General features: G+C 38.7%; 1 protein-coding gene across 1 annotated transcript in view; it reads left to right on the plus strand.

Annotated features, from left to right (window-relative positions):
- Positions 1 to 18,570, plus strand: part of LOC149237038 (callose synthase 3-like) — a 305,860-nt gene that overhangs the window by 48,026 nt on the left and 239,264 nt on the right. The window contains exon 3 of the mRNA XM_089372560.1: positions 8,916 to 9,016. Coding sequence (XP_089228686.1) covers positions 8,916 to 9,016 — 101 coding nt within the window. The remainder of the gene's footprint in view (positions 1 to 8,915; positions 9,017 to 18,570) is intronic.

Consider the following 18,570-nt stretch of genomic DNA (forward strand, 5'->3'; position numbering starts at 1 on the left):
GAGATGACCTGTTGCCCTAGCATCCTTCTTTCTGCGTCTTTCTTGCCCTAGGACGTCTTCCTTTCAGCCACACGTGTGTGAGAGAGAGAGAGGCTCCTTTTATGCGTAGGAGAGAGAGAGAGGCTCCTTTTATGCGTAGGAGAGAGAGAGAGAAGATGAGTGAATGAATTGTCCAAATGAGGAGGAGGCTCCTTGTATTTATATGCAAACGTTGAGGGTGAATAGATGTGACTGTTGGGCTTTTGAGCCTACATAAGTTTGCTGGTCGACCTTGACAATTTGTCCAAAAGCAAAATAAATTCATATCTCCATAAATACTTATTGGAATCGGATGATCTTTAGATCAATCCTACACCTCTCGATGAGAAGGATCTAGGAAAAATATCAGAAGCCATAAATAAGGTGATCCACATGGAGTTTGGCCCTAGTTGCCAATTTTAACAAAATTGTAACTAGTTTCTGTCTTCATAATTGTTATTGTACTTATGTCACTATGTATATCTTATGTTACAAGAAAAAAAAGAAAGAAAAATATTATTTTAAAACATGGGTTTCATGCTTCATTTTATTGGTCATCTAGGTCAAGCATGCATTTCATGCTCTTAGGGTTTGTCACGTCAAAAATAATTTTTTTCTCTGAGTCAAGAGACCTTGTCAATTGTATAAGATCCTATTGGGCAAGATGTAACATGTAAAAGATATTAATTATGAGTCTAGAAAGTCCTATGAACCTCCAAGCACAAGTCAACCCTACCCATGACAAATTGGGCTAGAAGAGGTTATTTGACCTCCTCAGATTGGTATATATATAGGTAGCTTTGACCCCATTTAGCACTAATTCGATAATCTCAAGCAAGAAGTTTGATTTGAAGCAAGGAACAAGAAAGAAGCTAGAGCGAAGGTCAAGGAAGCAAGAAGTCAAGAAGAGAAAGGAAACCCTGTTTTTGGGCTATATTCTCTCACACGTGCGAGGGTTAGGGCTACTGCAGGCCGAAAATTGTAGGTCCGAGTTGCAGGAGGCTGAGAATTTCAAATTCAAGTTTCAGAAGGGCTGAAACATTGTCTTGATCTAGATTTGACTCTTGTTGACTTTGGAGACATTGTCAAGCTTGAGGAAGGAGTTCTTGGAAGATTGTCATGTACTAGAAAGAAGTATTTCTACTGTTCCAAAGGACCGAAGTTGTAGACTTGAAGCTGGAGGTTGAAGTTGGAAGCTGGCTGAATAAGAATTGACCCTTGTTGACTTGGTTTGTCTTTGACCTCATTGGAAGGGATTCTTGGAGGGTTGACTTGGCACTTGGAGGAGGACTTGGTCTAGGGTTTTGGGTCTTGGTTTTCTCATTTGAAGGAGATTCTATAAGAAGAGAAGAGATTCTTTCTCGGTTTTCCCCTTGAAGAGGTTTTGCCCTAGCTTGGAGCCTAATTCTTGTGTCCATCGCCTTTATTGTTTTTGCTCTTGATAATTGTTTGATGAAAGACCTAATAAAGAAGCATAAGAAGATAAGTAAAGTTCACAAGCAATTATTAAGGTTAAGGAGAATTTGTTTTAATAACTGCCCTATTGCATTCTCCAACACATGATACCACCATTCATGTGCTTCCCCTTCTAGATGCAATGTGGCAAATTGGATCGTGTCTGCTTCCACCAAAGCGTTGAGTTTGTAGTAGGTGTCTAATTTTTGTACCCAAGCTCTTGCTGTACATTTAGATGATCCATCAAATAAGGGAAGGGAAAGTTTACTCACCTTGTGTATTAGATCAAAATTACGCTGTCCCTTGGGTCTATTTTTGATTCTGAAATTACTATTTTCATTGAAGGTCCTCGCTGCTCTCATGTTTTCTTCTAGTGCTGCATATTCCCGAAAGGAACCGTCTAGCAGTTTGTTTGGTTCAACAACTTCTTGGTTTGTCGTGGCTTGATTATTTGTAAATTAAGGAAGCAATGGTCAATGACTCCTTATGTTGGTTTCCCTAGTGTTAGGAGGACTAATGTTATGATTCCCACTCCCTCCCATGTTAGTTTTGTTGTTGCAAGCAACAATTTCATTTCCTATTAGATGAGTCATCAACTAAGCAAGTTGTTGCTGTCCCTGAGCCAATGTTTGCATTAACTGTTGTCTTTGCTTATTCCCTTGTAATATCAAATTTGATATTTTTGTCTGTCCATGTATCAATACATGTAATAGATCGTTGGTGTTTGGATCTTTTCGTTCCTCCTTACCCTCCATAGTTGTCCTACATTTAACCTTATTCTTTCTGATTGTAGCATTACTTGTACCACCCAAAAACTTACAATGTTCATAGGTTGGTAGGACTCCAACACTCTGTTACCACTGTAATAAGATAGGGTAATTTTACCCTAGGGTTTTCCTGTAGTGACTAATTTCCCCTTGTAGTACAACAACTAAAATTTATTTTTCATTCATTTAATTCCCTTGTTCGGTGATACAATCAATAAGCAATTTGACCATCTCAAAGAAAAATTGTCAAATAGTAGAACCATAAATAATCCAGAAATGCAGTATTATCAATGTATAAAAAAGTAGTTACAATCCATGACCGTTAGAACTTATAAACCATACGTAACAGTTACAAATCTTGAATTTCACAAAATCTAATGTAGAGTTCACAGATTATAAATAAGTTCTTGGTCTATCTATATTTCATGTCTACTTACGAACCTTCAAACTTGAATTCACTCGATTCGCCTTTTCTCCTGTCGTTGCGACTCTTTTGTTGTGGGACCCAAAGTGTGTAACAATACCGATCCTCGTTGGACTGTAAAGACGTGTCTCTAAGTGCATATAGCTTTGGTATTCGATAGATGGAATTCACACTACTTCTGTGTTCGTGCCACAGATTCTGAATTAAACTACAGACTCCACTTGCTTCACGACAAAATCCTTGGCATGCCCAAAATTTAGATGGTAATGCCACAATAATCAAAGCCAACCTTGTCCCAGAACTAGGGTTTCACACCTTTTGTAATTCCGCTAAACATCAAGCCGATTAGGGTTTCGTACTTTAGATAACCTTCAGGGACTCTGATTTAGGAAAGATACACTTCAATTCTTTTTTTGTAGATCCGTACTAGAATAATCGACAAAAATCCCTCGTTGTCTTGGCTTTCAGACGATGTCACTGTTCAAAAGAAACCAAAAACCAAAACCAACAGAATTTGCTATCCTTTAAAATATATATTGCTATGCCAGAACCAAGACTAGAACTCGCTGTCTAGATAGAAATCTTATGCCAAAATAGTGAGAAGAAAGAGAAAGGTGTCAACTAGGGTGGAATCTTTCACCACTGAAATTGACAAGAAGAAAAAGGGGTCTTAAAACCCTCAGAGCTAATGCTTAAGAAACAAATGAGATGAGCCACACTTGATGCACAAAATGAATTCAATCCTCTTATATTTATAGATTTCTAAAAGGGGTCTCTTCTGCTTCATTAAGTAAATTTTACTCCAAACCCTAATGTTGGGTTTCTTTGCCCAGCTGCCCCAAAACTCGCCTAGGATTGGATATTTTGGGGTTTTACCCTTTATTGAAGACTATAGCCTACAGGGATGGATAGGCTATTATGTCTTTCATTCATCCTCAGTTCATAGAGGATATTACAAAGGTTTTATGAGTGCTAAGGTTCTTGCTGCTCCTCTCAGCATACTTGAAACTGACCAATTTATATTCATAGATCTCTTCAGATCTATTGAATGCAGTGCCAAGAAAATGCTGTATGGAACATTGCTAGTTACATTGACACATTGACATTGACATTGAAATTGAATAATTGTCATGATTATTCTTCCATGCAGACTTTTTAACACCTTGGCCATATAGAACCTTCGCGGAGATGACAAACTTGCTTTAACTCCTACACAATTTTCGATTGGTCTACACTTGTTTTGTCCTAATAGTTAAACAAAATAGTAGAGATTGAATACTATTTATTCCAATAAACTTTTTATTTTTAACATGTATACACTCATAAAATAATTTGGAGTTATTTACTTGTAATACATGTTTTAATGCTGGTGTGGAAGTTGGAGAAATGCAAATTATCTAAGAGGTATATCCATCTTGAAATAGTGTAATTGATATGCTAGAGCAAACTCTATTTTTTCGAAGGAAAACCTTGTGGGATCCTCCCTGCTTCCCATTGAAAATTTGGGCAGCTATGGGATGAATTTTCCCATAGAAACCCTAAGACCCAATAGAAGCCCATCTTGCCCCAAAGATAATTGAAATTGGTTAAAGGAAAATATTATTAATATGGCACAATTAGGCAATCAACCATTAAGGGAAAATATATTTAATATTATGCTAAACAAATTTGAATTGGAGTTTATGTTACCTTCCAAAAAGTTTAGGTCGACCTCATGAACAATATCAAGTTGGGTCCTTTAATAGAGGCAACCTTTCACCCATTTGATTGCCTATATATTAGATCCTCTTATGGATCATTTGAAGTATCAATTCGCACTATCTTTATGTGGTTGGACGAGTTTATATGGTAACTATCATTCTGTGGTTGGAGGAATTTATATGGCAACTATCTTTCTGTGGTTGGATGAGTTTATATGGCATCTACTTTCTGTGATTGGATGAACTTGTATGGAACCATATCTTTGTGATGGCTCGACCTTATCTCTATGGACCGTTCTGTGGCATCTCTGTGGACCCTTCTGTGGCACACATAGTGACTTGCTCATCTCTGTGATTTCTCACATTGACATTCAGTAGCTTGCAATGATAATTAGCTGAGGATCGAATTCTTTGTTGAATCACTTCTGAGATCACTATTTTTGTGGTTCGTGATTGTGGGTTTGCTAGATTGCACAATGGCATTCACATTCTGTGGGGAAGGTTCGTAATGCATTCTTTTTGAAAGATTCGTATAACATTTGCATTCTATATACCCTGTGGCTCTTGCAATTTTTTGTGGTTTGATACATTAGTTTTGGGCTCACTCTATACAACAGAGGCATCATAATTATTATTTGAATGGCCCGCATAGATTACAGTAACATGCGTCACAATTATATATATAAGCATCATAATTAACATCGTAATTATAATCAGTGGAGTCGTAATCAACAACGACATCTCGTCTGTTATTATAATGGTTTACAGTGGTTACACATTACAGTGTTTACGCATTACAGTGGACACACACTTTGTGGCTCAATCCTTTTAGGGGGGTTTTGTATTCTTAAGTTCTATGTGGATTCCTTGGCTTGCACCGTATCTACAATAGCAACATCTCTACAGTGAACACTATACTTTGTGGTGGCATTTCTCTTTACAGTGGCATTGTTATCTTTACAGTGACTTTAATGCAGAACCATGCTATATATATATATATGACAGTGATCTTGATATGTCAGTAGCCTTTGATGATGATATAACAATGATGATAGTGACAGTAATATACTGTACTTGTCTGCTGATGGAATGGTCCTAGATGGCCTAGCATGATTGATAATGAAAGACTTATGTCTCATGCCTATTGTACTTTGTATCTCAATTGAACAATTGATGAATATCTAAGAAGAAGAATTTGGTTGGGTTTTCCCTCTTGTGGGGTTTTGCCCTGGTCTCTGATCTAAATCATGTTGTCTCTATTTATGCATGCTTTTTTTCTATTGTTCTTTATTGTTCCTCTGCATTGTTGATGTTTATTGTTCTCTACATAATCGCTGATGATGATATGATGTTATGGGGTGAATGTAATGTAAAGTTTTATAAATGCAATTATCTTCAGTAGAGAACAATCAAGTCCCTAAAAATTAACACTTCCCCTAAATATCAAGATGGAATTTCGTTCAACCGCCAGTCATGATAGCATCTGGTAATCGTGAGGGACTCAACTGGCTTTGGACCATAGTTTTAAAAACCGGCCGGCTTGAACCAGAAATCGGTCAAACCGGCCAAAAAACCTGGTTGAAGGATCCATTTTGCCCAAATTTCACAAAAACCGGACTAAACTAGCCGATTTATGATGGAATGGGCTTGTTTATGGTCAAACTGGCCGGTTCCAGCATAAACCGGCCAGTTTATTGCCAGGGCAGCTATAAACCCCACATAATGCATTTTTGTGAGTTTTGAAGCTGTTTTGAGGGAAATTTGGGGTTGTTTACTCCAAAAATAGTCCCTCCAAGAAAAACATGCCTACCCTCTCATTTCCTTGACACATATCAACCCTAGCAATGTTGGCAATTAATGGTAATGTTAAATTCTTGAAGTAAAAGGATGAAAATGAAAATTAAAGGAAATGAAATTTTTAACATTACCTGAAATGACTCGGGATGTTTGAGAGTGGTTTCGACCTCATTGGATTTCATATGGAGAAACTAGAATTTTAGATTTCACTCAAAATTCAACAGACTTAATGGTTTTCAGGATTTCATGGTTTGCAATGTTTCCATTTGATTCTATCATGCGTGAGGGTATGAGATTGGCATTTGATCAAGAGCATGAAGCCCTTTAAGAACCTTGATGTTGGTGGCATTGATTGTTGAACTTTGTTGATGTTGGTGGTATTGATTATTTAACTCCTCTACCATGGCCTTAACAAGAATGCACCCTTCACTCAAAGGAAAACGACTGGTTAGGCATGCTAATATTTTTCTACCACATTTTAAGGTTGAGGAGATGAACCCTTCACTCAAACCAAAATCATTGGTTAGGCATTTTAAACCTTTTCAATTTCTACCATGTTATAAGGTTGAGCAATCTAAGTCTGAAGACTTTGAGCTAGATGATGTTTATGTATCTCTTGTTGATGATCCATTTCTAGTAGTGTCATAGTTTTAAAAACTGGCCTAGCTAACCGGTTACCGGTCTAACCGGCCGGTTAGCAGGCCCACCGGTTGGAATCGGAGCAAAAACCCAGGTTCAGAGGCTGTATGACGAGAAATGGGCCCTAATTGGTCCTAACCGACCGGTTTAGGACGGAACCGGCCGGTTCAGCCCTCAACCGTTTGGTTACCTGCCATGCTCGCGGAGGACCAACACAACAACTTATCCAAGGTGGTTTAGGGTTTTTGGAGGGAAAGTAAGGGTCCTTTCCCTCCAAAAACACCCTCTCCAAGCCTTTAAGAGGCCCTTCTCCCTCTCATTTGTCTCACACATCTCATTTGGAGTGTTTGTGAGTTTGCTTGGGAGCTTGGAGAGTGTTGAGTTTTTGCTGGAGTAGTGGAACAACATAGTTTAAGCTAAGTAGTAGTCATCATGCCTTTAAAAGCCAGAGATACTGCATGGGCTCATTGTGATATGATTGATGGCAAAATGATCTGCAAATATTGCCAAAAATCCATTGAAAGAGGGGGTATTAACAGGTTCAAGCAACACTTGGATGGGATAGGAGGCCATGTAAAGCCATGTGGAGCACTAAATGAAATAATAGGGCAGAATACCTTCAGAAGTTTGAGACTCAAGTCACTGAACCAATAGAGAAGTTTGTGATTGCAAAGTTTGGGAGTCGAGACTCAACCGAGTTTGATCATGATGACTCATGAGAAGTTTCAAGTGATAATGTTGATCACTATTATCATATATGTAGACTTGAGTCTTGTAGTAGGCCACTGGCCCCATAGTTTGTAGGTTTTGTCTTTGCACTCTAGAGGCCATTTAGAGCCTCATTGCTTATGTATTTTGTTGATGATATGTATTGCACTCGGTGCCATTTTGATATATTCACCTTTACATGGTATATAAATGAGAAATCTTTGCATATTTTGTCTCTATTGGCTTGGAATCATGGTTTTAAATCTTAAAAATAGTTTTTTTCATTAAAAATTAATTATTTAATTTATTTTTCTAAAACCGGTTCGTTTAGACCTAACCAGTCCCGGTTGGACTGGTTCCGGTCGATAACCCGGTTCATTAGGTGGACCGGTCTGGTCACCGGTTCCGGTTTTAAAAACATTGAGTAGCGTTGAATCGATGATGAGTTTCATGAGTGGCCATGTTGATCAGTGATTTGTAGTTTTGATGTCTATTTTTGCTACTACTACTAAAGTTGTAGAGGAGCTTTAGGAGTCCCCAAACTCTAAGTCATATTATTTATGTAGCTCATGTTGATGATCTCTTGTCTAGTAGTGGTGATGAGTTTGATCATGATGAGGAGTGATTATGTTGTTGATCACTGATATGTAGACTTGTAGTAGGTCAGTGACCCCATAGCTTAGAGTATTGTTTTCAGACTCTAGAGGCCATTTAGAGCTTCATTGATTATGTATTTTGTTGCTGATATGTATTGCACTCGATGCCATTTTGATATATTCACCTTTACATGGTATATAGATGAGCAAACCTTGCATATTTTGTCTCTATTGGCTTGGAATCATGGTTTTAAATCTTAAAAATAGTTTTTTTATTATTAAAAACTAATTGTTTCATGTAATTTTTAAAGACCGGTTTATTTAGACCTGACCAGTCCCGGTTTGACCAGTTCCGGTTTGAAACCCTGTTTATTAGGTGGACCGGTACGGTCACTGATTCCGGTTTTTAGAACATGCCTTGGGTGGGTGGGTCAACCGATTGAACTAATTCTTGGGGATTATATGCTTGTCCACACTTATGTGAACTTCAGTTGAATAATTGCAGGGACAGTGCAATTTAGAGTGTCATTGGCTTGTAAGTTTTTGATCAGGGAATATTGTAAGTATTTTCTAATTGAAACTTGGATGCCCCATAATTCCCAAAGGACTGACAATTTATCATTGCAACTGTGTGTGTTTGTCTGTATACCATGTTGAAGGAAGTCCATTTGCATTTTTAATTGTACATGAAATGGATTTGAAAACAACTTGAGCATTAGAACCGCACTTCTGTTATCTTTGAAGTTTTCGAACTTTAGTACAATGATTTTTTTGGTTGCACCTGACGGCTGACGAATCTGGTTCTTAATAGGTCGGTTCTATGCCTTTGAAAAAGCTCACAAATTGGATCCGACATCTAGTGGTCGAGGCGTTCGCCAGTTCAAAACAGCCCTGCTACAACGACTTGAAAGGGTACCCATGAAACCCAGCTTTTAATGTTGGTAGTTATTTACAAAATGGCCTCCTCATTGTTCCATGGTTGGAGTATAACGCTTCCATATAATGTAATATAAGTCAGGTTATATATTATAAGTGACTAATAAAGTATTAGATAAAATTTAATTGATTGTCATTAAATGAGGTGGTTAGATCATGTGGACTGCATAACTACCTAATGAATCGAATAAGGGGATTGACCCCCTTGCATGAGTTGAATTAGCACATACTAAAATAATATTGCATAATTTTTGTGTATCATGAGTCCTTTTTTTCAAGTTTTCAACAACCAAAATTAGAAGGGACTAAATAACTTACCAGTAACTGGATGGTCAGTTTAGATTCTAGAACAATATATGGACATGCTTAGCATTGCTTATTTGAAACTTGTATATCTATGGATGATTGCTTATTTGAAACTTGTATATCTATGGATGTTTTCTTCAATCCTTTGGAAGCAAGTGAAGAAGTCTGTACTATTATGTTTACTTACATTGTTAAGAAGTTTTATTCTGTTTCATCTTGTTTCCATTTCTGCTAGTTTCGTTGGTTACATCAGTTGAAAGTTTACTTGGAATAGTTATTTTCATGTGCAACACATGGTTTCAAGCCACAAACTTTCCCAAGTCTTGCTGAGTTTTGCCAAGTTTTGTGCTAAGTATTTTCAGTGTTGCCAGGTTGACTCTCTATTTTAGGTTTCCCAAGTTGTTGCTGAGGTTGAACATTGAAGACTGGTTTGTCAGGGACACGCTGGAGTCACATCTTACATTTTTGGATAGGGAAAGTGCAATGCTTTATTGAAAGCCTGGACAGGACTTATGAACAATTCTATTAGCTTAGATGTTCCTCTGGAATAATTAGTTCTGGTAGTTATATTATATATACAAGTTCACACAGGACAAGATAATATTCTGTCCATGTGTCGGGAGCACAAGAAATTATATTTCCTGCATGTCTATGTTGAATAATTTTGCAGAATGTTCAGTGACGCATAAAATATTAATATTCATTGGTCAAACTCTAAATTTAGTTGCTTTCTATATTTAGAGTCAACTCTCTCATATCAATTCCTGAACAGTGAAAATACTTTGAATAACTTTTTTCTATGCATGGACTGAACTCTCTTATGACAATTCCCGAGAATAGCTTTTGAAAATGCACACAAATAATGTAAACTGTAGATTCAGATATGCCTTTAAGTCTAAAGTTGAACATCAAGAAATGAGTCTAGTTCGCCAGTGAACTTGTGGTAGACTGTGGTAACAATGCTATAATTAAAGTGGACGAATTGTTGTCTTAAAAAAAGAGCTCGAGCAGGCATCATTTGAAGAATCCGTCCTTCGATTTTTTGTGTCAACTTATGTGACCTCTATTATAAACAATGAAAGGCCTCTGACGGGCCGACGGCACACTGATCCTTATCTCTGCTGATATAGGCAAAAGTTAACTAAGCACAAGGCCAACTGACCATAGTAGCACCAAACTCAAGACTATGATCACAGCTTCCTCTTTTTTGCCAGCACATAATGTTGCTTTCTTATTACTTTTTTTTACTTCGTCAGTCAAGCTGTGGTAGACATGGACTAAAAATTTGAAGAGGGTTGCCTGTTCTTCATTAGAAATTTAAACCAGATGAGTTACTGGGGATCCCCAAGAGCTTATGGAAGCCTCATCAAATGTGGCATAAATATCCCCTTTTGGAGAAAGGAGATTTGCACTAGCCAAATAGTATGCCATATTTCTCTAATATTCTGCTTGATCATCCGACCTGCCCCTTAGAAAGATTCCCTTACAAAGTTACAAAGTAGAAGGCTGACAAAAAAGATGGTGAACATAGAATCAATCCATTCCCAGAACACCCAAGCCACTTGACACTTCCAGAAGACATCTTTGATTGTTTCTGCTGTGGCATATTATACAACATTTGTCAATTACCATAAATGCTGCAACCTGTCTTTTAAATGCTAATACCTGGTTGAGTGCTAGCTACCCAAGAGCTTGAGATTTGAAAGAGGTCTGCACATTACAGATGTTGCAGCATCTGCCAGACCCTCTGTCATCTACATTCTGAATGCTGCAGACTACTATTTAGTCTTGCTGCTACTTATGCATCTGGCCTTATCTTCTCATACAACTTATTTTCCCATATTTCATGATTGCATTATGATAAAACCATTTCCAATCCTTCTATTTTGGATCTTAGGCATCCATATTTATTTTGAAAAAAATGGAACCAAGCATTACTTTGCACAACTATAAATTTACTCTCTGTCCCACAGCTGGCAATTGTTGTGATGAGTAGGAGATAATCTCTCCTCTATTGGGTATAGGTTTACTCTCCCCTGGAAATGGCTGTTTATTCACCTGCTTTTAGACCACCACCCAGTTTTTGTATGGGCTTCTCATGACTGATGCAATTTCTAGCTCCTTTGACCTGAATGGTCTTTATGGACATTAATACAAATTTCATTTAATACTTTCCCTCCAATTAGATTGTCCGACATATTTCCCCACGTGGAAACCCCTTTAGCTAATCTTTTCCCTCTGTAGAAAGGCATAAGAACAATATGACCTCTAGGGGAGGACAGTGTCCAAATTAATATTTTGTCCAACTCCCAACCATTCCTCGACACCATATTCCTAATGCAACTACTTGAAGAAAATGTTCAGTGAGCTGTAAATCCAGTTGACAATCATTTAATCCATGCACTTGAAAGCACTAACTATTCCTTTTCATCCCAAGGAAAATATTGTTGAGAATCATTTAATCCATGGACTTGAAAGCACTAGCTGCTCGCTCTTATCCTGGTTGACCGTTGAAAAGTGTGCAAGTAAAAGGCTTTGGACCTTGACCAAGCCAAATAATATAAATAAAGTCCATGAAGGCTGTGCCATTGAGAAGTGTGCAAGAGTTGTTATGGCTTCCCATGGGTCTAGGTTCTCAAAACAATATCATAATCCTCAAAATGGAGTGCCATTGAGATGTGTGCCAATGGTAGTTGTTGCCTCGTCAATAAATGTGCAAGATGCCATGAAAAAGGGAGTGCTTACCTTGATCAAGGGGTCAAACAATATAGAGAGAATACAATCAAGCGATGCTCCTCCCAATAAGCCAACAAACTCTCTAAGAATGAAAATATGTATAAGGATGCGATAAATAAACCTAGGTTATCAACTTGTTACAACTTTAATGATGGAGATCAAAATGTGTGCCAAGAACATTAATCCATGTGTAAATAACCAACTCTCATTAATGCAAGTGCCAAAGGTGGGACGGACTAGGAGAATGTGCATCAAGGGTAAAACGTCCTACTAAACTAATGTAAACAAATCCCAAGGGCCAAAACCATGCTTTGCAATCTACACTCTAAGAAGCATAGCACACCTCCCAATAATTATGCTCGAGTTAATGTGTTTCCCTCCTTAAGCATGCTCTCCGGGTCAATAAATATATAGAATGGGTGTACAATACCTCCATATCAAATACAATACTCCACCAGAAGCACATGTAGTATGTAGGCATCCATACACCAAATAAACATACTTAAAAGGTGGTAACACCTAAATAACATGCATCAAAACCACAAAAATATGGCCCCTTAGCCAACATTCTCCAAATGTAGCTTGCATGTGCAAGGTCTTCATCTTGAGACAAGGCCTCATGTAATATGAGGGGTAATAACTGGTTCCATATGAGGACATGCACTCTTCTTGAGAGCATATGAGAACCTCATATCTTTGGCTTACCTTCTATATCCTATCACAAAGAGAGAAAACATGTGGCAGGATAAGTCAACTCTCTCATCCTGTAACCCATCATATAGTTTATGATGTTCTTGTTCAAAATTTTGACAAAAATGGCTTTGGAAATAAGGCATGAACCAAAATTCCAAAGGGAAAATAAAACCTCTTGCTTATCATACTGAGCTTATTCTTCCTACCATACCATTAAATAGGAAAATTTGGTAACTACCCTACTTTAGATCCTACTTCTAATATCCATGATCCAATACAAGCAGATTGCCCCGTACGGTCGTACCCCATTGTTTGGGTGGAGTTTGGGGCCCATCCTTTTTGCCTCAAGGACATCTTTTGATTGGTCTTGTTCCTTCATGTTGAAAATAGTACCAAGGAGAGGTGTTACTAGGCTTTAATTCCTTTTAGCCTAGTGAACACATTAATTACTTTGTCTTGGTGACATTTATGAGTTAAATTAATGTCATGGGTGAAAAAGGTACTTAGAAGTGTTGTACCATGTACTTTTTTTCTTCTTCTAATATTAAAGTCACTTGTACTTTATAAGGTGACTTTATGTGTAAAGTACATAGTGTAGTTTTCTAATATTAAAGTGAGTTGAAAAATTATGAGAGAAATAGAAAAGATACACAACTTGAAAAAGGTACTAGGAGATTTTTAAGTGATGGGGCCAATGTATGAGGGGGTTCATCTGGGAGAATTGATCTCAATTACACATCGTGAGATTTGGAGATTAATTTTCAACCATTGGATCCTAGGTTTTAGGGATTCAATCTTTTCCAAGGAGACAAAAGAGAGAAAAGGGATCTCATTCTTCACTTCACACTTGAGGGAGCATGAGGAGAAGAGAGGAGAGAAAACTTCAAGGAGAAATTGCAGCAGAGAAAGGAGGGCTTAAATTCCAAGTAGGAGAGCTGAGCTAGGGCACGATTTTCTAGGAGAAAAAGGTAGCATAGAAATCGAGGAACAACAGCACAAATTTCAAGGAGAGGCTGCATGAAAATCGAAGAACACAGCAGCAAACTCACAACACAAATTTCGAGGTAGTAGACACGAATTTCAAGGGAGTGTGCAGAACTGTTCAGACCTGAAATTTGAGGCATGAATTTCGGGACTGCTGCTACAGAGTGCGAATTTCGACGAGGTTTGCAGCTGTCTTCTAGCACGAAAATTGAGGTACAACAGTCACTCTTCTTTACAGAAATCAAGGCAGCAGGTGGCACTGATTTTGAGGCAAAATTTGGTCACAAAATTCGAGGCGCTGAGCTTGTGAGAAAATGTAGAAATTATGGGCATGAGATTTTGTGAAAATCTAAAAATTAGAGTGGGCACAAATTTCTAGGAATTTGCATTTAAAGCTACAACTGTAAAGGGAGATAAGTACTGTGTTTATTTTATGTACTTAGTCTAAATTTCTCAACCAATAAAATTCTCCTTTAAAGACTGGTTTTCCCTAAGAGGCTGTGGGGTTTTTACAAGGTCAACTTGACCAAAAATAAGTGACTCATATGTGTGAAAGCTTGCCTAAATTTTGTATTAATTACCAGCTGATAGGAGTGTAGAAATTCTCACTGTAGATTAATTTGATTATGCAATGTACTAAAGCAAAATACTTAATCTACTTCTACAATCAAACTTGCAGAAGCTTAATCGATTTTGAGCAAGATCAAACAGAACACATATAGTAGAGAAGAAGAATCAATCACACATGAAACACAGAAGAATACTCTGGGGAAGCCTCAACCAAAAACCCAGCTATCTGTATTATCATACAAGTGGAAATATCTCAGGATTACACAAAGCTTTAGCTCTCAAGCTATCCAGCTCTCAATACAATCCCTCACTGCTGCTCATAGACAGAATAGACAACACATATGCCTTCTCCTCTGTCCTCCAAGCCTCCTATTTCTTTGCGTAGTTTTTCATGGGTGCTCTAGTTGTAACCTTGTGTGACACTGATCTCACACACTGCTCTCACACACAGTAAAACTACACAATCCTCAAGGAATGAATTCCTTCTGCATGCAAGAGATTTTCTTATAGGAAAATTCTTGCAACTGATAGTACACTGTCCCTGCCTTTAATCTCAACTAGGTCTTTGTCTGAACTGACATGCATGAGTTATTTATGAGAGAATATTTAGTTATCTGGAGTACACTAGTTTCATGCATGCATGCATTAACTGGCTGAACTCACAATTAGTTCCACAAACTATTTGGAACTAATCTAACTGGACTTAACTCAGTTAACTGAGCTAACTAATTACAACTCAAATACAACTCATCCTTATCTCCTTAATTAAGGGATAACTTCCTCAATCAAAGGGATAACTATTGCATGACTTCACAAAGACTTCATGTTTGAATTTCTCCAACTAATTAACTCAAGATGAATTAATTAATTATTTTTCAAACAGCTGGTGAGACTAAATTCGAATTTTAATTCTCAATTTTAATTCAAGGACAAATTAAAATTGGAATATCCTGAAATGCTATCTTTAGCAATGCTATTTTTAGCACTTCTACTTTTAGCATTTCTTGTTGCTATTTTCAACAAGGAAAGTGAAAAATAGTAGAAGTACTCTTTTAATGTTTGCAATGAATGCATGTTGAAATTTATATCAGCATGACAAAACATGTGGGTTAGGCCTAACATGCAAACTTATACACTGGGTTAAGGGTGCAGATCATAGCTTTCCTACACTTCGCAGGGTGCATTTTTTTGGGGACTTGCTAGAGGAGATCAATATCCCTATTTAGCACTTCATTCTTCGGAAGCCATTACTTTTGTTGACACCCTAGGGCATACGCAATGCTAGTTGTTAGAGGTCTTTGAGTTAGTGTGTGGCCATTTCACCATATTGTCTTCTCCGTTTTTACTAATCCCTAGATGCACTGGATCACCTCCCGTAGTCTAAGTAGACTATGAATTAGGTAATCATAGAGGACATTTATAAAGAGTATATCTTGGTCACTTGGATTATGCCTTTGGATCGTGTTGACCTGAAGATGGTTTTCTATTTTGATCACTTTTCTTTTTTTTTCTCGGCAAAGACTATTTATCTATTAACTGAAAATAAAAATATTTTTACATATAAGCGAGACCTCAGAAGAGTCATGAGGCCTCTGTACACAGCAAGTTCGCCTCAGAATGTAAGGATTCTGAGCATAGGTGCTACAAAAGACTTCATTACAACAAAACATTTTAGATAAAGACCAGAAGATGAGAGAGGTTGTGCACGAGAGCAGAGAGGCAAGAAGCCATTGCAGGTCTGCCTGTAAAGCATTGCTTCTGGCTTGAAACTGTGCAAAAACTTCACGTTGACGGAGATAAACCATGTGTGTTGTCAAAGTGCCTGAAGACCAACGTCTGCTTGACAGACAAAAAACAAAAAAATACCGAACGACGCCGCGTGTGCTTAATCTTCCTTGCTTCCGCCAGAGGTCTTCTCGTCTGCCGGACGTTCACAAGCCACCCCCAGAACTTCATCACTAGCCTTATCGTCCTCAGGGATTAAAATTGGGCGGTTGGAGTCATTCATAGCTTCAACCCCTTCAGCAGTGAGAATATCGACATTGGGCAGAGTGATTCTCGGGCTTTCAATGTTGCCTGTTTGATCCACCAAAGCTTTCTCCGGACTGTCCAAGGTCAGAGGTTGCCTGCTGCTCTGAGAGGGCTCCGGACCTCCGGTGCTATGCAAGCCAGAGGATGGATGGGATTTTCTTCCTCAGAGATAATTAAGGTGATGTGGGCAGAGACCAGAGGTCGGACAAGGTTACTTTGGAATTTAAAATGAGTGGTCTGAAAGGCGTTGTTAGGGAGAGGTCGACGAACAGAGCTAGAGGGCGGTGCAGTAGCCTGAGGTGGATGGGGACTTGCAGGGGAATTATCAGGGTTATCTGAGCTGCTAGGAGAGAGCCGAGAGCCTTCACCCGGATTTCCTCTGGGTCTTTTCCTGCCCCCTCGTCGACCCATGATGAAATGCAGGAAAAAGGCAACAGAAACCACAGAACCAACAAAGAGCGTAGTAAACAAGCAAAATGCGTGAACCAGAGCAGGATAAGTGTTCTGCTTACACCTGAGTCGCGTTTGAAACATGCAAGGCTTGCCTCTGAGGAAGAGAACTCTCTTGCTTCCAGGAGAATTCGCAAACCAGAATTTAGAACCAGAGTAATTGGATCCCATCGTGGAAAGGAAGAGCTGGGTGGTGAGGAATATAACCAGCCTCGCCATGCCTTGAATCGTGTAACCCATAAATGCGCAGACACCACCGTTGCCGTCATAACACTGAACCATCATATTACCTGAGGTGAAAATCTGGGGAGCCTCGCCGCTCTGCTGCATGCAGTACGCGGTAATTACACTTGCCATCAACGCCATTTAAGACCTCTCTAACACCCGCATCCAGGGACTCCTTTTCCTCCTGATGCTTGTTTCTCTATATGAGATTGTCGAGCTCCAGGATTTGAGGATCAGTGGCTAAGCTAGAAATTGGTCCAACATGAATTTGTAAATCGCATTCCACTCCTATATTAGCTAGAAAATCCGCGACTTTGTTTCCTTCCTTGCGGGTGTGCAATAGGGTGATTGCTCTGTTGGTTGAAAGCCAGCGTTCAATATAGTGAAGTCTATTGGCAAGTCTCCAACTGTTACAGACTTTGCATGAGGGGGAACCCTGAAGGATTCTTGTAACCATATTGATTAGAATTTGGGAATCACCCTCTACTATTAGAGGAAAGAAGCCTCTGCCTTGCGCTATTTGTAACCCTTGCCAGAGACCCTCCAGTTCTGCAGAGTTGTTGGTGTCCCATCCTTTGGAGCCTAGGAAGGTTAGCAAAGGATCTCCCTTGTGATTTCTGAATAGCCCTCCAAAGCCAAATTTCCTTGGGTTCCCTTTTGAGGCTCCGTCAAAATTAAGCTTGTATATATGGATGGGAGGAGATAGCCATTTCTGAGGAGCTTGGCTTCTTGGCATTTTTGTTTCTTTGTTCAGCTGATCGAGCTTCCCTTTAAAATTCCAGTTCGCCCATATAGATTGTTCTTGGGGGTCTGAAGGGAAATCTTCCTTGTACTAGGTTTTGAGAGAGATGGTTTCTTCAATGTTTTGACAGATGATTTTCCATATGTCTCCCACCTGTCTGTGATGGTCCTTGAAGATTCTGTTGTTTCGTTCTTTCCAAATGGCCCACATGATGAATCCTGGAATGAGCTTCCAGAGGAAATTTAAGATTTTACTTTGGTAGGGGTTATTGGTCCAGCTGCGGATAGTAGCAATGATATCTCCATTGATTCTTCCCTCCTTTTGACAGCGAAAGCTGGCTTTCTCCCAAAGCATTCGTGCCAGCGGACAAGAGTGCATGAGATGCCTTGTGGTTTCCTCTTCTTGTTTGCAGTTCAGGGATATGGAAGGGCCTTGGAAGCGTCGTTTCCTTGAATTATCCCATGTTAAAATTTTGTTGTGACAAAGGATCCAGAGAAAAGTGGAAATTTTCGGCCATAAGGATGGGTCCCATACTTTATTCCAAAGGGGATCTGGCAGCATATGCTCTTTGATTATGATGTTGTAGGCCTCTCTTGTAGAAAAGGAACCTTTTTCTTCGTAACCCCATCTTAGTATATCTTTATCCTCAGAGTGTTGAATTCTTCTTTTTGTTAATTCTGTGTCCAGGGTTTGTTGAATATGGGTTTGTTCATGCCTGAGAATTTGATCCGCTGTTAACCATTCCCTGTAATCATGGTTCAAAGAGTTGCTCCAGAAATTTTTTACTACCTCT

Source organism: Pinus tabuliformis, chromosome 8 (genome assembly GCF_031772625.1).
Source record: "Pinus tabuliformis cultivar Carrire ecotype Pingquan chromosome 8, CPIR1, whole genome shotgun sequence".
NCBI lineage: Eukaryota > Viridiplantae > Streptophyta > Pinopsida > Pinales > Pinaceae > Pinus > Pinus tabuliformis.